This window comes from Cynocephalus volans, chromosome 4, assembly GCF_027409185.1.
Source record: "Cynocephalus volans isolate mCynVol1 chromosome 4, mCynVol1.pri, whole genome shotgun sequence".
In the NCBI taxonomy this organism is placed as follows: domain Eukaryota; kingdom Metazoa; phylum Chordata; class Mammalia; order Dermoptera; family Cynocephalidae; genus Cynocephalus; species Cynocephalus volans.
Genome location: NC_084463.1, coordinates 30,796,380 through 30,809,366, shown reverse-complemented (window position 1 = coordinate 30,809,366; position 12,987 = coordinate 30,796,380). Strand labels below are relative to the sequence as shown.

Sequence of the window (12,987 nt, the reverse complement as noted above, 5' to 3'; positions counted from 1 at the left end):
TACCTACTACTCCCTGTCTTTTCAAGGAAACAGAAAGTACAAGGTCTGATTTCTTGAGTTTTGTGGGTCTTTGTTTTTTTTAAGATAATCAAGTATAAAACATATTTAGTTCCTGCTAAGTTTAGTTTATAAAAATGACCCATTTCCTCTTAATGTGTTCAATAAGAAAATACAGAAAAATGATAAAATTAATAAAATTGTGGTTTCTATTCTAGGATTTATTTCTGACCTAACCTCCTTCTGAAATCTTCAAAGGAGAAGCTTCATGTGTTTCCTTCCTGCTCCCATTTTCCACAATCTGTAGAATATTTAAATTTAAATAAATTGCTCTGATTTCCTCAGTTAGTAATTAGTGATAAATGAGTTTGGTTATATTTAACATAGATGAAGGGTTAACTTTTCAGAGTAATCACTAATATGGGTTGTCCCAAGAGTCTCAGTGTAGTTTTAAGCTATAATAATTTCAGAAGTATATAATGCTTCAAACTTAGCAAATGAAAATTTAATTATTTAAATTATTGTATACTTATTTATCTTTGTAATTTTGAATAATACATTTTTAATTTTGACTTTTTAATTTCTTTGAAGATCACAAACATTTATCATTAGGAGCCAGACTGCTCTGTTTCTCTTTTTGTAAGGCACAGAATACTTGTAAAAATCAAATAGGAGATTTTTCCACTTCTCTAATTACTGATTTTTGTGACTTGCCCTTTCCCCCCAGAGTATTTGGACCTTCTTCACTGAGAATAATATTTCCCACAGTACACTGGTGGCATTATTCTATCACTTTGTTCAAATAGTCCATAAGAAAAACGTCAGGGTGCAATATCGAGAATATGGGCTTCATGCTGCTGGGCTTTATTTTTTACTACTAGAAGTGCCAGGTATGTATACTTGATAGGATAGGACAAATCTTCTGTCATTTTTGCTTTCTACATTGTTTTCAATTCTTATACTTTGTTACTTCACTTATAAAATGGGGCAGTGATAACCGATCTCATAGAGTTGTTCGGAGGATTAAATGAGAGCAAGTCTATGTTTCTTTACATGTATTTGTTTTCTGAACTTATACTGTGTCTGTAACCTAATACAAGTAATCTGAGAGGGATAAGGCTGGAGGGAGAATGTTTCTAAACTGTGACAACTCCACTCCCATCCCACCCCAGTATAAAATTCTAATATTGTCCTCTCTTCTCCTGACTCCCTGTGCAGATTAATAAAAACTGCTGTGAGGAGTCACTGTGTTATCTCTCTCCTATGTGGGTGTTGAAAAACAGGTTAAAACCATTCTAATCAAGAAAGCATGAGAGTAACTAGTAATACTGGATGAAGCAAAGCACCAAAAAGGAATCTATTTATGAGCCCTGTTCTAGTTCCTTTATTGTCATAGCACTTAGGTGGCTGTGTCACTGCTGTGGGCAGTGAGAAGTCCATTCTCCTCCCTACCCCTAACCCAAGGCAAGAGGGAGTGAAACACAGTGATCAAGCTAGAGAATCCAGAGTTCATATGGAAAAGAAAATCACAAGATTAGTCAGCTTGCTGCTTGCCATTGCTTATATAAATGCATTTGTAATGTTAAGGATTTATTCAGTATGATTTGGGAACACTGATTTGTGTTATTGTTAATGCTTCCATAATGATTTTGGAAATAAGCTCCTAAAGAACTGTGTTGCTAGGCAGTATCTCAGTTATAACTGGGCTCTCTCTCAGAAAAGTGTTGGTTTTAGGAACCAAGTTTCACTCTTCTCCTCCCTTGCCGAATGCATTTCTTTGTGATTAAGGTTGAAATTCATGCCAGAGCAAAAAGGCGGCTGTTACTAATTATGTGGGCCACTTGCAGCTTTCCAGCAAGCTGTATTCTTGCTAATTACCTCTGCTTCTAAATGTTTCTGTATTATGGTTGAGATGCTGTTGATACTTAATATTCAATCACAGTATGTCCTTCTTTTTCAAAATTGTTTTGGCTGTTCTGGGCTCCTTGCATTTTCATGTGAACTGCCCAAAAAAAGCAGCTGGAATTTTTACAGAAATTGCGTTGAATCTGTAGATCAATTTGGGGAGTATTGCCTTCTTAACAACATTGTCTTTCAATCCATGAACACAGGATATCTTTTCATTTATTTTAGTTCTTTCATTTGTTTCAGTGATGTTTTGTGATTTTCAATGTACAACTCTTGGATTTTCTTTTAAAATTTGTTTTCAGTATTTTTTTTTTTTGGTGGGTGGCCAGTATGGGGATTCAAACCCTTGACCTTGGTATTATCAACACCAACTGAGCTAACTGGCCAACCCTTGTATTTTATTGTTTTTGATGCTATTATAAATGAAACTGTTTTTTAAATTTCATTTTCAGGTTGTTTATTGGTAGTGTATAGAAGTACAATTGATTTTTGATTATGGATCTTGTATCCTTCCACCTTGCTGAACTCATTTATTGGTTCTAATAGGATTTTCTATATATAAGATCATATCATCTGTGAATAGACATACTTTTACTTCTTTCTTTCCAATCTGGATAACTTTTGTTTATTTTTCTTGCCTAATTGCCCTGGCTAGAACCTCCAATACAATGTTGAATAGAAGTGGAGAGAGTGGGCATTCTTGTCCTGTTCCTGATTTCAGTCTTTTGCCTTTAAGTATGATGTTAACTGGGTTTTTTCAGGATGATCTTTGTCAAGTTATTACTCCTAGCTTATTGAGTGTTTTGTTATGAAAGAGTGGTAGATTTTGTCATTTGCTTTTCTGCATCTATGAGGTAATCATGTGTTTTGTTTTGTTTTGTTATTCTAATAGTATAGTGTATTACATTGGTTGCTTTTCGTATGTTAAACCAATTTTGCATGACCTTGGTCATGGTGTATAATCCTTTTTATATGTTGTTAGATTCAGTTTGCCAATATTTTGTTGAAGATTTTTGCATCTGTATTCATAAGGGTGTTCTTTTTGTGAGATGTCTTTGTCTGGTTTGAGTATCTGGTTATTACCAGTTTCATTGGAGGAGTAACATAGTATTCCCTCCTCTTCTTTATTTTGGAAGAGTTTGTGAAGAATTGTTTTTCTTTTTTCCCTGGAGTTTTGGTGGAATTCACTAGTGAAACCTCTGGACCTGGAGGTTTTTTTTTTTTTTTTTTGAAAGAAGTTTTATGTTTGTAGAATCTGTAGTGATATTTCCTCTTTCATGCCTAATGTTGGTAATTTATATTTTTTCACTTTTTTCTTGGTCAGTCTAAATAGAGGTTTATTAATTCTATTGATCATTTTGAAGAACCTGCTTCTGATGTTATTGATTATACTCTATTGCTTGTCTATTTCTGATTTTGATGATTTCTGGTCTTATTTCAATTATATTTCTTTCCTTCTTTCTTTGGGTTTAACTTGTTCTTATTCTGACTTCTTAAGATGGATGCTTAGATCTTTGTTCTCATCTGCTTTTCTTTGTTTCTAATTTAAGGCTGTAAATTTCCCTCTAAATACTGCTTTATCTGCATCCCACACATTTTGATGATATGTTTCATTATCATTCAGGCCAAAGTGATTTTCTAATTTTTTTTGTGATTTCTTCTTACACCTCTGAGTTGTTTAGTAGTGTGTTCAGTTTCCAAATATTTGAAGACTTCCTGGAATCTTATTGTAATTGATTTTTGAAAATAATATTGGGATTAGAGCATGTACTTTGTATGATTACAACACTTTTAAATTATTGAGTTTTTTTTTTAATGGCACAGCACAGTGGCTGACTTGGTGAATTTTCTATTTGCACTTGAACAGAATGTATATTCTGCCTTTGTTAGATCTAGTAGTATTCTATAAATGTCAATTAGGTCAGGTTGGTTATAAATGTTGTTCAATTCTTTTACAGGCTTCCTGATATTTTATTTATTTGTTCTATCAATTATTGAGAGAAGAGTATTGAAATTTCTAAGTGTAATAGTAAATTTATTTTTCCTTTCAATTCTGTCAGTTCTAACTTAAGGTATTTTGAAAGTCTAACAGATACAAACATATTATGATAGTCATGTCTTCTTGATGAATTGGTCCTTTTAGTACTATGTTATGTCCCTGTTTGGTTATATTCCTTGTCCTGAAGTCTACTTTTGTCTGATATTAAGATAACCATTATAACTATCTTGTGATTTGTCCTTGGTTGGTACATCACTTTTGATGCTGTTATTTTTAACTGATTTATGTCTTTACGTTTAAAAGGTTTCTTGTAGACCACCTATCATTGGGTCATGCTCTTTATCCATTCTAACAATGTTTGCCTTTATATTGAAGTGTTCGAACTGTTTAGATAATTACACTTAATGTAATTATCAATATGGTTGGATTTCTGCCATCTTACTGTTTATTTTCCATTTGTCCCATCTGTTTTTTTGTTCCATTTTTCCTTCTTTCTGACTTTTTTTTGGATTAAATATTTTTCTAGTATCTTATGTTATCTCTTCTTTTGGCTTATTGCTTCTACTTCATTGCATGTATTTGTATGTTTTAAGTGCTTGCTTTGTGTATGCAATAAGCCCTTTTAACAGTTTACTTTCAGATAATATTCCACCAATTTATGTATGATGTAAGAATCTTAAAATAGTATATTTTCTTACTCCCCTCCTCTTTTTTGTGTGTAGTTATATATTTTATTCCTACATGTTATAAATCTTACAATTGTTTAAATTTCTCCTTTAAATGTCTTCTATAGAATTTTTTAGAAAACAAAAAAACATTTATATTTAAAAGATTTCATATAATTTTCCTTCAGCCTGAATAATTTTTAAAAATATTTCTTGTAGTACAGGTTTGCCAGCCATCAGCTCTCTTGGGTTTTGATTATATGAAATTTCTTTATTCCACCTTCAAGAATTGTTTTTGTTGAATGTAGAATTCTAGGTTGACAGGGTTTTTTTTTTTTTCTTTCATGCTTTTGTTTCATTGTCTTCTGGTTTACACTGTTTTTGAAGAGGTGTCTGTGTGATTCTTAACATTATTCCTCTATATGTTTTGTGTCTTTTGGTTTTTGGTTTTTCAGTTTTTTATTTGTTTGTTTGTTTTTTTAATAGTCTGGTACTTTTAAGAATTTTCTCTTTTTTGTTTCAGCGGTGTGATTAAGTTGTCTGTGTTTTGGTGTGAGTTCCTTTTTGTTTATCATTGTTGGGTTCATTGAGCTTCTTGGATATGTGTATTTATAGTTTTCAGCAAATCTGGAAATTTTTCAGTCATTATTCCTTTAAATATTTTTTTACCTCCCCTTTCTTCTGGGGCTTCAATTACTCACAGGTTATTTATTACTCACATCAGACTGCATGATATTTTCCCACAGGTCACTGTGTCTTTATTAATTTTTTTGTTTCTGTGCTTCTGCTGTATCTTCGAGTTTACTTATCTTTGTTTTTGTTATGTCTGATCTACTGTTAAACCCATCCAGTTAATGTTTCTTTTTCAGATCAGGGAAGTTTCATTTGATTCTTGAAAATTTTTTTCATTTCTCTTTTTGTTATGTTAATGTTTTACTTTTAATTCTTGAGCTTATTTATAATACCTGCTTTCAGGTTGTTGTCACCTAGTTCCATTATCTCTGTTGTTTCTTGCACTGTTTTCATTGACTGATTTTTCTTCTCATCACGAGGCATGTTTTCCTGCTTATTAGTAGGCCCAGTAAATTTTTTATCAGATGCGGGAGATTTGGAATGTTAGGTTGTTGAGTATCTGGATTTTGTGTTTTTCCTTAAATAGTGTTAAAGTGTGTTTTATGATAGGCAGCTGTTGGTGGATTAACTTGATCTTTTCAAGGCTTGTTTTAAAGCTTTGTTAGGGTAGATATAAAGTAGCCTTTATGTCTAGATTAGCCCTTCTTTTAAGATGTGTTTCTTCTGAGGTCTCTACTAAATGCTCCAGGAGTTTAACAAGGGCTCTCCACTCTGACTGGACAGAAACTCAAAGGTGTCTCAGCCCTGTGTCAGTTGTGAAAATAATTTATCTTCTAGTTCCTTGGAAATGGTTTTTTGCCCACCATGATTAAATTTTGCCCAGTGTGTGCATAGATTATATTCAGTCCTATGCAGATTTCAGCTCTTTTTCTATGTAGTTTCTTCTCCTCTAGTACTCTGTTCCATAAGTTCCAGCTGCCTCCACCTTTCTGACTCTGATTTCTGACTCTGATTTTTCAATTTAAGACCATCATAATCTGCTTAGATTCACCATTGCTCCGCTGTTGTCCAGAAATTACCTCTAGATACAAAATAGGGCAGTTTAAGGGTTTATCTTAGTTTCTCTTTTCTCAGGGGTTGCTTTTCTTATGCTGCCTGTTGCCCAATGTCTTCAAATCATTATTTTATAAATTTTTGTCCAGTTTTATAGTTGCGTATGGCAGGAAGGCAAGTGTAAAACCAGTTACTTCATCATGGCCAGATGTGGAAATCTTGCTATTTATTTCTCATTCAGCCCTAAGGCTGAAGTTGAAAGCAGTACTCTTTTGCTAAAGATTCATTGTTATTTAAAATTAGTGAAAAATTCAGCCTGTTTTCTGGTTTTTAATTTTTCATGTGTTGTTACCGACTTATTTCAAGATAATTAAATCTAACCTGCTTACTCTTTATTCTTTATGACTAGGCAGTGTAGCCAATCAAGTATTCCACCCAGTGATGTTTGACAAGTGCGTTCAGACTCTAAAGAAGAGCTGGCCTCAGGAATCTAACTTGAATCGGAAGAGAAAGAAAGAACAGCCTAAGAGCTCTCAGGCTAATTTGAGGGGGAACAGAAAAAGAGGAAAGCCACCCAGGAAAGAGGATATTGAGGTAAGATGTAAAAGGAATAATAAAACATATCCATACCAACACATGAATTATTTTATTTAAGGATTGACTTTATATTAAACATGGTTTCAGGCATCATGCTTAATAACCAAAAGGTCATAAACTATCATCAGCTATTCAATACAACTTTAAGTTGCCTCTTGGGCTTTTTATACTACTGAGAGCACGTTTCTGCCTTGCCAGCTTTCCAATCTCCTAATCTTCTCAGGTGTGCTTGACAACATGCTAACTGGTATATTTGCCACATTATCTTATTGTTAGGGGGTGGGGGGTGGGAGGGTTTTGAAGTATCCTGATGGCTCATGTCCATAACAGTGTAATAGAATGGCATTAATTCCACATTCTTGTGTGACAAGGTAGGATGGTAGAGATTCATTAACATCAAAACTTCTAAGAGATGCAGGAATTCTCACTGACAGAAAAAAGCAGAGCTAGAAACTGCTGTAGCTGTCATCTAGTCCAATGATTTGCCGCTGTGGCCGTGGAGACCTAGAACAGTCAAGGGGCCTGGTGAAAATCATGCCAACTCAGTGACTCAGCTATTAACCTGGAGGTTAACTCAACTTGTTTTGGGTAAATTGAAAACCATAGAACAAATATTGGGCATCATTGCACAGTCACTTGTACATTTCTTCATAATCTAGATGGATGAAATTATAGAAGAACAAGAAGATGAAGAGAATATTTATTTTTCTGCCCGGGACCTTTCTCAAATTCGAGATGCCATCTTTTACCTTTTGAAGAATTTTTTAAGGCTTCTGCCCAAGTTTTCCCTGAAAGAAAAGCCACAGTGTGTACAGAATTGTATAGAGGTGAGTGAAAATTCTGGGAACCTTGCGGTAACTTCAAAGGCATAGAGTATGGCTATAGAATATTAATACTTAATGATTAGGAAAAATCAGGCCTTTTCTTGGTATCTGTTTTCCAGGTCTTTGTTTCATTAACTAATTTTGAGCCAGTACTTCACGAATTTCATGTTACACAAGCCAGGTGAGCCATTAAATCTTTCAGTGCTAAAAATTAGGTATGGTGTAATAGTTTTGCTTCAGCAGAAATATAAATGGCATTTTATCCTAATTGGCACACAGGTAGAATTTGTTTATTTAAATATGGCTTATAGGTTAAGGAGTATTCCAAATAAAATCATATCCATTAACTAATGTTTTGCCTTTTTTCTTTAGAAACCTTAACCAAGCAAAATACGTACCAGAACTGGCCTATCATGGATTATATTTGCTGTGCTCCCCAATTCATGGAGAAGGAGATAAGGTAAGGGATATTAATATCTAACTTAGTTACTAGTTGAATTGACAGCAGGTGAACCACACAATGGAAAAATGTTAAAAGCATTTGAGGTAATGCCCATTTTAACTTACTAGGTCATTTTCATGACCTTAGATCATTTGTATAATAAAAAGTATCACTATTTGCTGTCTACTCTTTATTGCCAAGTTTATATCCAAATATTTGGTGGCTGCAGCAAATTATTATTAGGTTTCAGACAGCGTAAACGGTTCCAGTATCAATTAAGTAGGAAGAATAGATAAGCTGCTCAACAGTTACTTTTATAGAAATATTCACCAAATCATTCTAAAAGGAATAGACAGTCATGGAATTTTCAACTTTCCCTTGGCAATTCACATGTGCTTCGGTATTTCTATTAATATTTGTATGATTTTAGTTGACATTTGTATTAGTCTGTTTCCGTTGCTTGTAAGAAAATATATGGAACTGGGTATTTTATAGAGAAAACAAAATTTATTGCTTAGTTTTTCAGGCTGGGAAGTCCAAAGTCCAGGGAACACATTGGGTAAGAGCCTTGGTGGTGGCAACGGTGTCAGCAGAGCATTGCAAAAGTGGTGGAGCAGAGAGAGGGAACTCCTCATTCACTCTCTCAGATCCACACCCCTGACAGCTATTATTAAATCTTTTCACTATGGCATGGTCCTACAATCTAATCACCTCTTCAAGGCTCCACCTTTCAATTACCATAATAGGATTTCCCACCCTCAACAGTTACGATGGGAATTAAGTTTTGGGGGGACATTCAACCCATGGCAATATGCATAGAAATTTTGTGGTTTATCATTCCTGGTTAGCATTGGTATCTGGATTTTGCCCCACCTACCCCTGCCTCCCAAGTTATTTTAATATTATCACTACTATAAACATTGGAGTTAGGGGTGTTCATGGATTACGGTGTTACTGAACTTACATGTTATTAGTAAAACAAGCTTTCACAAAAAATGTGGTGGACCAAGGTCATGTGGCTTTTGGTGGCTGTGACACAGTTAATTTGCAGAGACATTAAGTAGTTGTTAAGCACGTTTTGGGGGTACTTGGGGTTTTGCACATCTGTTTTTTTTTTTTTTTTATTTTTTTTTATTTTTATTTTTATTTATTTTTTTTTTTTTTGCACATCTGCATTCAAGTTCTGGCTCCACCACTTACTAGCTGTGTTTCCTTGTATGAGTTACTTGACCTTGTGAAAACCTCATATTTTGGATCTTGACAAAAAAGGTAAAGTCTTACCATCCTCACAGATTTTTCACATGATTAAGTGAAATTAAGCACATCAAATGCTGAGCGCAATGCCTGTTTAGGTAACATTTAATATTTTATAGTTTATTATATCTTGATCATTTCTGTGTGCTTGAAATAAGGATATTATAGAACTCACAGCAATGCTTTCAATTTCTGTGCCCTTTCTAACATTTTAAAAGATAAAATAGATGAGAAAATTCATCCTTTCAGATGCACTGTGTCTCTAAAGATGTATTTTTTAATTGTGAGAGTACTGACTTGATGTTAGACAACCCTGGTTTTAGACAGACTTTTAAACACTTGATTTTGGACAATCCACCTTTGGAGTCTCTTTTATTATCTGTAAAATGGAAATTATACTTGTCCAGTTTACTTCATGGAGTTGTCATGAGGCCTAGAATTAAGTGTAGTAAAATGTAGTTAGATATATGAAAAGACTTAATACAATACCTACCACATACTTGGTTTTCAGTTATTGTTTTATTTATTGGATGAGTGAATTAATCAGCTGAATAAATTGTCTAAGATAATATATTAGAAGGTGCTTTGTAAACTTCAGGTAAAATTCAAGTGTAAGATATTATTCTTCCCCTTTTTAAAATAGGGGAATATTAATAGCATTCTTTGCCATTTATAAATAACTATTAATTCTCTATTTGCCCTAAATTCTGTGTTATAATATGTGGAGTTGTAGGAGAGAAACTAGGTGATCTCATTGTTATCTATAAGCAGTTCTTCCAACTGTTTACATTGTGCTCTTATTGAATACTTGGTAATCATCCAAGAAATACATTGCTAGTGTTCAACCAGAAATTGTTAAACCGACTTGTCTTCAGGTGGCTTGAACTGGTTTATTATAGTCTGCATCATGGTTTTAAATTGAATTTTCTTTTCTCTTCTAGGTTATCAGTTGTGTTTTCCATCAAATGCTAAATGTAATATTAATGTTAGAAGTAGGTGAAGGATCCCATCGCGGCCCCCTTTCTATTACTTCACAAGTCATCAGTTGTAGAAACCAGGCAGTCCGGTTTATCAGGTGAAGCACCCAAATTTTGAATTCTTACTCTTTATCACTCTCCCTCAGTCATCCGAGCCTTATGTTAACCAAGATTTCTGACAACTGTGGAATTAGAAATTCTAGCCTGGTGATGGTTTTGGGGGTCGAAATATAGCACTTCACAGCTGATCTGGTTCATTTGGTCTGTGTCACTGTTGGAAGCCTCTGCACTGGGGCATGTTGAAGAGACAAGGAATCTGCAATGCATGGGCCACAGCCAGCCTCCAGCTCGATTCCATCCAGCCTGTGATGGCAGCCTCTGAGAAGGCATAGTTAATTGCCTCTCCTTTTTTTTTTTTTTTTTAGTTTTTAATTGTTCAAATTTATGAGGTACAGCATATTTCATACATGTGTTCATTGGAAATGATTAAGATAATGGATGTACTAATTAGCCTCTGTTATCATTTGCTTCAGGGGGTTACCACTCCAACAAGTCAACCTCTTCTTTCTCTTTTCCATTTCTTTCTACTTTGCTTCTCTTTGCTTTTGTTCTTGTCACTTTCTTCTTGTTTCTTCTCACTTTTCTGTTCCCCTTTCCCTACAGAAAATACTTCCTGAAGGAAAGAATTAAATTGTTTTTTACTTCCTTATCATTAATTGATAGACTACTTTTTCCTTCATGAGTCACTCAACCTTACTTAAAAAGTCCCATGTTTCAGCTTTATTGGGAAAGACACGATTGCTGTGTTGTTGGCTTTTCTTTCCTTCCTTTACTGAATATTTGGCATGCAGTGTGGAGGTGGTGCAGATAAATGGTAAGTATGTACATGTGAGTGTGTACATACCTGCAGGTATACACAGAATGCGTTGTGCTTGGAGACATGGGGTGTGGATGATGTCAGCTGGTCACTGAACAAATGTCTCTTGCTAAGGATTTTTTTAAACACTAAATAATTAAAATGTTTTAAGTGGAGGCACTGTTGCTTTGGTTTTTCCATGAGAGTTCATCTTATTGCCAATAGCAGTAAAATTCATATAATGGTACAAATAAACTTAGGTCTAAAAGTGGATCAGGTCTGGGCACTAGTCTTAATTTATTCTTGGGTTAAATTTTAGATAAGTAATGTTACAAAAATACATTAAAGTAGCAACATTTCATTGAACTACCACAAGGTGGTATTGTATCTTAGTCTACTTTTACATTTACCCCAAAAGGATATATTTTACATTTTAATATGAAATTTAATAAGTAATCAAAACAGTACTATGAAGATTGCAGTTTGCTCTTACCTGATGATTTGGTCACTCAGTGACAGCTCTGTAACACCGTGTATAGGAAGTACTTAAAAGTTTTCTATCATGACACGTTATATCTTTACTCTTTATTCTACTGAAATAATTCTTATAATATGGAGGTAGATTTTAATATTAATGATTTCTGAAATATAGGAATAATGGTTTTTGAGGACAGAGTCAAGGAAAATTGTCATTTTGTTGTAATAATGGGTATATTATAGACAGTGGATGTGTTTTTCTTTTAAATAGCTCACTTGTGGATGAACTAAAGGAAAGTGTATTCCCAGTCCTTCGCGTCTTACTGCAGCACATCTGTGCCAAGGTAGTGTTTGCTTTAGTAATAATAATAATAATAATAATAATAATAAAAAATAAGTGTATAACATATGTGAAGATAAATGCATGTGTGTGTGTATATCTGTTCTTAGGAATGAGCCTATATTACTGACTATCGTTGTTTTTTCTTTAAAAAAATAAACTTTTTATTTTGTAAAATGTCAAACATACACAGAAACAGGGAGAATAGGGTGATAATCACCACACACCTATTACCCATCTTCAACAATTTTGTGTCATTTATTCCCCAGCCCACTTCCCCCAACACATATGCACACTGGATTATTTTTTTGGGGGGAAGCAAATTCTATCATATCCTTTCCTGCATATTTCTGTATGTATCTCTAAAGGATGAAAAATCCTCAAGAACATAACTATAAAGTATTAACACACCTAAAAAATATACACAGTAATTTCTTAATATTATCAGATATCCAGTCAGTGTTCAAATTTCCATGATTATCTCTTAAAGTTTTATAACCATTTAGACAAATCATTCTTAATTAGAATCCTATGCACCTTAGGGGTCCATAAACTCTCTGATATTGTATGATGAGTTTGTACATGCATTTTTCTGAGAGGGCTTATAGATTTCTTATAGGTTAGTTTTCAAAGGGGTCTAAAACCTAAAATTTGTTCGTCATTTACCTAACATTTAAAGATTATTGAACTAGTTACACTCACTAATTTTCAGTTTGCGTGACAACATGTGTCTCGGTTGTCCTGAGGAGGATATTGGCTGTAGAGTTTCTCTTTGAGTTTCAGGTGATAGATAAATCAGAGTATCGGACCTCTGCAGCCCAGTCCCTGGTCCAGCTGCTCAGTAAACTTCCTTGCAGGGAATATGCTACATTCATTGCCTGGCTTTACAGATATTCACGAAGTTCCAAGGTAGGAGATACAGCTGTGTAAAATCTTGGGTCCTGGTTCTGCAAACTTGTAATGATGGCCAGATCTGAATGCAGGCAAGGGCTGTTTGGTTCTTATTCCTGTCTGATGGCGATTTT

At 34.1% G+C, this 12,987-nt stretch overlaps 1 protein-coding gene across 3 annotated transcripts in view; it reads left to right on the top strand.

Moving 5' to 3' along the window:
• NCAPD3 (non-SMC condensin II complex subunit D3) overlaps nt 1-12,987 on the top strand; it is a 70,065-nt gene that overhangs the window by 7,786 nt on the left and 49,292 nt on the right. For 2 of the 3 annotated variants that reach the window (XM_063092859.1, XM_063092858.1), the window contains 8 exons: nt 725-887; nt 6,605-6,789; nt 7,452-7,619; nt 7,736-7,797; nt 7,989-8,076; nt 10,254-10,387; nt 11,894-11,966; nt 12,746-12,871. In XM_063092859.1, coding sequence (XP_062948929.1) covers nt 725-887; nt 6,605-6,789; nt 7,452-7,619; nt 7,736-7,797; nt 7,989-8,076; nt 10,254-10,387; nt 11,894-11,966; nt 12,746-12,871 — 999 coding nt within the window. The remainder of the gene's footprint in view (nt 1-724; nt 888-6,604; nt 6,790-7,451; nt 7,620-7,735; nt 7,798-7,988; nt 8,077-10,253; nt 10,388-11,893; nt 11,967-12,745; nt 12,872-12,987) is intronic. The other variant, XM_063092860.1, reaches the window with a different exon arrangement.